The sequence below is a fragment of the Populus trichocarpa genome, chromosome 1 (assembly GCF_000002775.5).
Source record: "Populus trichocarpa isolate Nisqually-1 chromosome 1, P.trichocarpa_v4.1, whole genome shotgun sequence".
Taxonomy (NCBI): domain Eukaryota; kingdom Viridiplantae; phylum Streptophyta; class Magnoliopsida; order Malpighiales; family Salicaceae; genus Populus; species Populus trichocarpa.
In genome coordinates, this window is record NC_037285.2 from 15,847,516 (window position 1) to 15,855,487 (window position 7,972).

Here is a 7,972-nt window from a genome sequence, read left to right on the forward strand (position 1 = left end):
CTATTTCTACCTCTAACGTTACTGTGATGCTCAATTGCTTGTTTTCTGATCCTATTCAGTTTCATCAAATTATTGGTGCTTTTCAGTATCTCACTTTTATAAGACCAGATATTTACTTTGCTATTAATAAGGTTTGTCAGTTTATGGATGCTTTTACCGATACATATTGGGCTGCTGTTAAATGTATTTTGTGTTATCTTAAGGGTATGATTTCTTTTGGCTTACATATCACCCGTAACTCGTCCTTTGCTTTACATAGTTTTACAGATGCTAATTAGGCTGGTAGTGTTGATGATCGTAAGTTTACAGGTGGCTATCTTGTTTTCTTTGGTAATACCCTGATTTCTTGGAAATCAAGCAAACAACGCACGGGTACTCGTTCTTCTATCAAAGCTAAGTATAAAGTCTTAGCTAACGACACTGCTAGGGTTCTATGACTTTAATATTTATTGTCCGATATGCAAATTACACCTACTTCTACTTTTATGCCTATGATTTGATGTGATAATTTGGATATTACTTATTTGTCTGCGAATTCTATCTTTCATATTTGTATGAAACATGTTGAGGTTGATTATTATTTCTTATGCAACAGAGTTGCTAAAAAGAACATTCATATTTAATTTATTTCTTTCAATGATCAACTTGTCGATGTTCTTACTAAGCCACTTTCTACTACTTTTATTACTTTTCGATTCAAACTTCGGGTTGACCCTCCACCCTTAACTTGAGGAACTTGCACAATATAGGTTGTATATAATTAGAAAAGGTTGATAGCCTTACCCTTTTGTTTAGATCTCTACAATAACTATTGTACATTTCCCCTACATATATAAATAGAAAAAGTTGGCTAATTAATTGGTTAAGCCTTCTATTATTCTCAATTATTTTGAATTGGTCTTCATGGTATATTTCATTTTAGTTTCCATAGGATTAATTTGTTCCTAGTTGCATTTTACAAGATTATCACGATCTAATGATCTGGGTCAGAAGTTTAACAAGTTAATCTAAGGTAATTCAATAAATAGCTGTATAAATATTTGTTTTTAAGAATATCATCTTGATTTTTTCTCTTCCAACTTAATTGTTTTACTTCTTTTTTTTTCTTCTATATTTTTCTATCATATATTTAGGTAAAAGAAATATAAAAAGATTTATTAAACCTAGTGGAATCTATAACTCAAATATTGAGTTTGATTGGTTAAGCTACAAAGTTTAGATTGATCAAACATATTGTTGTCTTGATATATATATATATATTTTAAAAATATTATATTAATTTTTTAAAGTATTTAAATTATTTTGAATTGATCTTCGTGTCTTGATTTTTTTTTTAAAGAAATCCAAAATGCATTTTTGCTACACGTCAAAGTTTTCTTTGAATCCATGTTATTATGTTTTTTTTCTTCATCTAAACTTTTTTTTTCATTTCCTTTAATTTTTCATTTCTTTTAATATTTTATTTTTTGCGTTCAAATTCTTTTTTTTTTGTCCAGCATGCATCCTACCGCAAAATATGAATAGTATATAAGCTATTCCATATTTTTTAATAAGAAAGTATTGTCTCACATCACACTTCCGTACAGAGAATTAAATAGATCCCATAACATCTATAATAAAATCAAAATTTAAAATATTTTCAAAAACACGGTTACACCTATACATTAGGGATATTATTAATTATTATTAAAAAAATTTAATAGTCACTTTATTTTTATGTTTTAAAATTATTTTAAAAATTATTGGTTTTTTTAATTAATATTTTTTTGTATTTTTATATTTTTTTGATATATTAATGTCAAAAATAAATTTTTTTAAAATAAAAAATATTATTATAATGTATTTCTAAATAAAAAGTACTTTGAAAAACAACCGCTACTATAATACCTAAGAGGCTTTAAAACATCTATAGGTTTTGGTTAGCAAACATTTCAGTAGTAGTAGACATAAAAGCATTATGGATTAAATAGTGATCCAACAATATTTTTTTTAACTCGAGTTTTTTTTTATCGAATTGATTTTGGACCAGACATGATGATTTACTTCAGTTGATTTCGCATGAGATTCTTGTTGTATCAAGAAAACAATCTGGCACTTGGTTGATGCTTGGTTTGGCAAAACCAAGTTTGATTTTAATTGGCTTAAAATAGTTGAAGGTTTAATGGATGAATTTGAAACTTGCCAATTCAGGGACTAATTTGAACAAAAACGTGAAAGAGTTATTGGTGCATGTATAACACAGTGTCAGCGCGTTAAGGAGGACAATACACTTAGGTGGCGTGTGTGGCATCCACCGACCTTCGGAGGTGCTTTTTTTGATATTGTTGGAATCGTATTGGCAAGAGCTTTCTTTACGGTTTTGAGTTTGGTGAGTTAACTTGGGTTGTCTCGGGTCTTTTTTGGTTGATTGTCTTTTAAAAAATTGAATATTTTTTTTTAGTTTCATCCTCCAATATTTGGTTGATTGAGATTTAAGCTTTGTATTTTTTTTTAATTTTCTTGTTATGAGACTATCTCGTTCTCATGACCTGTGTCATGGGTTTGACAAATTTACTCGGGTTGACTCAAGATTTTTTTAGTTCCTTTTCAAATTAATTTTTGTTTTTAATTTTTTCTTTCAATACTAGGTTGACATAAGTTTTATGACCTGAGTCCTGAATTTTACATTTTAACCAAAAATGTTGTTTTAATATTTATAAGAAATAAATGTCCTTTAGTATAACACTATCTCAATATTTTAATTTTTTTTTCAATACGCATCAAATTCTTACCTTTTTTCTTTCCAAGAAAACAGGTTAGCAAAACCTTTACTTTTTTTTTTTTTTTATATATGTTTTTAAAAAATTAAACCTCCGTCGAGCCAAGCATCTAGTCATCACTATTCAATATAACCATGTGTCATCCTTCCAGGTTCGAAAAGAAAAGAAACGAAATCCCCTTTAACATGGATTGGACTCCTTGTGTTGGGTCATTGAGCTCTGAGCTTGTAGTTTGGATACCCATGGAGTTAAGACGATCACTTTCTTTGTTAATAGGCTCATGTAACTTCTGGGCCACTTTGACCTTCTCCCTACACGTGTCAGAATAGTTTAGTAGTTCCAATTATATTTGTCTTCTTATGATTATCGTAGATTTTCTCTCCCTAAGATGCTCATCTCTTCCTCTAGTTACAAAACGAGGCACAAATAATACTAGTTTTTTACCCTTGTTGGTTGATTTTTTCTTAAAATTAAATATACAGGATTTTATAATGTATTCTCTTACATACAAAATTTTAAATGTAAAAAAAAATAAAATCTTATACATATATTTAACCAAATAAATCAAAAACTATATAAATCATATATATCAATATATATATATATATATATATATATAAAAGTTATTAATAATAACTAAAGACAAAAATAAAAAAATTAAGTGATAGATGTAGATCAAGATATTTAATTTTATAACATGGATAATTTATCTAGTTGTGTTCAATGACTTTATTTATTATTTATTATTTAATCAAATAATAATAGAATTAGATACACACATGAAATTGATTGAATAAAATTAAAGAGAAAACAAATATTATGAAAGGTTACACATATTAGAAATATTATCCAAAAATAAATATTTTTTATTTTTAAACCTAAATTTCATTATACAAAACAAAAAAAAACTTATAGATGAATTAAAATAATCTCTTTAAAATTAAATACATACAAAATAATAAACAAAACAACCACCTTTCCAAAAAGTCTAAATAAACAAAATAAAAAAAATTAGAGAAAAGGAGTATTAATTTAGATATAAATTAAAGAATTATTTTAAAAAACACATGTTAAAAAAAGGTATATCTTTTTTTAAAAGAAAGATTAGAAAAAAAAAGAGAGGGCCCACGCGTGCGGGCCCTTATATTTTCTTAGAAAATGCTGCTGGGGCGAACAACATGTCTAACTCGTGACCCAAATAATTAGACTTGAAAAAAATACGAAGCCCAATCCCTACCAAATCAAACAATGAAGGATAAAATCAGGAAAAACACAAAAGGATTTTAAAAAAGTAGTTATTAAAAGAATGAGGGTGAAAATCAAAACAAAACAAAAAAAATTAGAGGGCAACAAAAAATTTTTAATTGGAAGGTTAAATTGAAAAAAAATAACTTTAACAAAAGAAAAAAAAAAGAATGAGGATCAAATTAGAAAAAATAATATATCATAAGTTTGGACTAAAGAATGAAATTGAAAACCATTAAATTTTTTACAAAAAGGCTAAGGAAAAAAAATCAAAAGAATAAGGACTAAAATGAAAAAAAATGACAAATTAAAATTGAAAGAATAAATTGATAACAAATAATTCTCTTACAAAATCAACAAAAGAATAAGGACTAAAGTTAATATATCAACAACAAATAGGACTAACCTATAATTTTAAAGAAGGAGAAAAAAAAAATTCTCTGGGAACAAACTACCATGTTACCACTGACACATGCTGTACCAGGAGGAAAAGGAATTAACGACACGGTGGAAGGATAATATTGGCCACTCTCGAAGGCGCTGCCCGAGTCGTCAAAAGTGCTTATGCACCTTCCACACGCTGACATGTGTATAACACGCAACAACAATTTTTTTATATTTTAATATGAATTAATCAGGAGTAAAAGACCAAACTACCCTCAATAAACTAGTTATTAACAAAAAAAAAGAAAAAAAAAAGAAAAAGAAAGAAAAAACAGAAAGTCCAATGCTTATACGCTGCATCATTGAGTACAAAATTGATGATTAAGTTGATATGTAGTAGTAATAATACTACAAATGCCATGGACATATATACATACACAGAATTAATGATTCTCAAGGTAAAAATACATACAGATAGGAGAAACAGTGCATATGCATGCTTCCAATTTCACTAGCCCAGGTTTTCCTGTCTATACATGGAGGAGCACTGACTGGATCTTTTAGCTTATGCTGCACCACCTGCCTCAAGGCTTCAAATTCATCTCTGACTACACAGATACATATATATTTTAGCTAAAAAAGCGAGCTACTCTTAATTAATTAAGAGAATGTTATCACAAGATTACTTTCAATTGTGAGAAATAGCTAGACAATTATTAAAAAATAAATAAATTCTCAATATTTAATATACAGATTTGAGTATTCGAATTATAACAAACAAACAATAATCTGATTATATTAACTAATCTTGACTACTAATCCCCCAATAATGCACAAAAACATAACGTCATGCTAAATCCCCCCTAAGCAGGCTGGTTAATCACAGATCACTATCATATTTTCAAAAGAAAAAAGAGTCGACTCCGGGCATCGTGCAATCAACAGGTCAACCACCGCTCCAGAACTGCACTGTAACTTGTACGGGAAGGCCACCGGAAAGAAATCAAGGGATTGCAGCAATCCCATGATTTTAGATTGTGCGGTGTTAAGGTATTATATGGCATTCGTTTACAGAGAAATTGCATTGAAGAATACATAATATGATCAGCAATGGCCACCCCCAACGCCATTGCCAATAACAATATATAGTAAGTAACAAAGAGAGCAATGCCTACTGACCTCAGGGTAACAAGTCTGACGAACAATTGTCTGGTTATTTATATTTACCAGAACCGCACAGAACAATTTTGCCTGTATTAAGACAGAATCAAAATTGGTATAAGAAACACAAGGAATCGATAGAACTAGATCATATAAGTTACTGCATCAGCAGAGGGATCTCACAACTTACAAGCAATACATAATACATATAACAGAAGCATTGGAGCATATAAAAAGGGAAAAAGGGGGCAGAAAGAATCAGTTCTGACAAATTGTTAACATATAATTCAGTGTAAGAACGTTGCCTAGAACAATTCAAAAAATTAATTAGCATATTGATTGAAGGCTTCAAAACTTGGTGCATTTTTCTATGACTTGTGTTCAATCCCAATAACTTGGCTAGCGAGTAATTGCAGCAGATGTACATGTACAAGGTTCTTGAGCTCCATATATATGTATTCTGGTATCGAATATATTCAAGAGTGGACCCTGCTGTCATGCATGGAGTGAGAAAACTCGCTACTTCAACGATGTGCAACTAAAATCATCATGACTGTACGCCTGAAAGATGATTTCTTGCAAAAAGATCTCCCCCTTTTCCATCCTAGACAATCCTTAATTCCTAGCATCTCAAAAATCCTTTTATGACTTCCAAGCTTACCTTAAGAGATTATGCAAGGCTTACTTGTAAATTAATGTACGCAATGGATGATAAAATCTTGACAAAAATAAATAAATAAATAAATGTATGTTGTAAATCATATATTGAAAAATATTTTTCCCTTGTATGAATGGGTTATATAATGTTTGTTTTTGCGATTCATCCATCTATAATTTTTTAAAAAATTTAATTTTTTTTTAAATTTTTTAATTTTTAAATCGTATTGAAATTCTGATGTCAAAATTTAAATTTTAAAAAATAAAAAAATAATAAATTTTTAAGCAAAAAACCAATGATATTATAATGTTATTATAATACCAAATACTATCTTAATTAATAATCACAACTGACATACATTACCTTAAATAATTTTGTCTCTCTAACCGATAAAAAGCTTCAAAATTGGAACGCTTATAGTACATGTCAAGAAAATAAAATAAAATCCTATAATTTTACCTTCATAGGGAACCCAAAGAACAACAACCCAAGCCTGCCAGAAACCTCGGTGACAGTATCAAACGGCACCGTACCCCTAGCCAAGTCGTCGAGCAAGGAGACCACGTCAGACAAAACACTGATCCCACTAAAATCTACTCCAGCATGCACGTAGGATGATCCTAGTGCCCTCACGTGACCGTGATCAGATCTCACGTGACCCAGCCTCTTCCCTCTGTACTTTACAGCAACATCAAGACTTCTGAAATCCATGGAATACACATCGACGTTGCGTACTTTCAAAGAAACATACAAGGATATGTCAATGTTAATTATAGGCAAGGTGTGTATGTGTATCTTGTTTAGGCGCAGCCTCACGACCTTGACCGTGGGATCGGAGGGCCAAAAAACATAGACAAGCGTTGAAAGGAGGAGGAGGAATATTATAGCGATTATCATTGGCCATCGACGGCAGTCCTGAGTGGTGGGGTGGCGGTAAAAAGGTAACACAACGCCTCCTTCTTCATGCTGATCACATGGTATTAGAGTATAGCAATGAGTTGGTGAAAGTGGAAGTGGCGGTTCAGTACTTTTGGGAAGAGCCATAAAGGGCGTGAGAATTACGGGGAGGAAGGGTGGGGAAAGGGAAAATAATTTTGGCGAGGAAAGTGAGTAGAGGTTGCGGGGTTTGGTGTTTTGCTCTTCAAGGTTTTGTTATGATGCGGGGAAATTGTAGAGGAGCCTTCCTAGCTGGTGGGATTGTCTGCTGGGGTCATTCATGTGGGGAGGACATGAGTGTGACGAGCTTTGTTTGTCACGTTAAGGTCATCATCATCATCACTTTTGCTTCTCTGAGGTGTGTACCAGTACTAATAAGTAATAACTTTAGCATCACACAAGTGAGACGTGAAGTACGTGTTTTTATTTCCAAGAAAAAGGGAATATTGGACTCTAGAGTTCAAGGTCTAGCTAGTTTAACATCTTTATTTATATTTATATAAATTATTGACGTCTTAATTAGTAGTGAACTCTAAAGAAAGAGCAGAAAAATATTAGTGAAAGATAAATAAGCATCGAGCAAGATTTTCTTTTTCTTTATCTTTTTTTTGTTGAGAAAAAACAAGGTTAAATTTTACTCAAATTTAGAAAGTGAGGTGTTAACATATAGAAAGAAATATCTTGATTTGATGTATATAGTGAGGGAACATGAAAAGGAAAGAAAGAAAAGAACTATGGCTTAACGTTTGATTTGACTCGTTTGTATTGTTAACGATCATTCATTCGACGAAGTTGTCGAGGTTGGGCAAACTTTGTGATTGGTTGCGTA

At 30.7% G+C, this 7,972-nt stretch overlaps 1 protein-coding gene across 2 annotated transcripts; it reads right to left on the reverse strand.

Annotated features, from left to right (window-relative positions):
* Positions 1 to 4,713: 4,713 nt before the first annotated feature.
* On the reverse strand, positions 4,714 to 7,408 carry LOC7472981 (uncharacterized). Of its 2 annotated transcripts, none has more exons than XM_002299608.4 (3): positions 6,667 to 7,408; positions 5,568 to 5,639; positions 4,714 to 4,992 (listed from the first exon to the last, which is right to left on the reverse strand). In XM_002299608.4, the coding sequence occupies exons 1-3, from the start codon at positions 7,249 to 7,251 to the stop codon at positions 4,987 to 4,989; spliced, it is 663 nt and encodes a 220-aa protein (XP_002299644.2). In that variant the 5' UTR covers positions 7,252 to 7,408; the 3' UTR covers positions 4,714 to 4,986. The 2 variants fall into 2 exon arrangements, with proteins under 2 accessions (XP_002299644.2, XP_024463539.1); XM_024607771.2 differs by having other exon boundaries at positions 4,714 to 4,996; positions 6,667 to 7,404.
* Between the last annotated feature and the right edge of the window lie 564 nt (positions 7,409 to 7,972).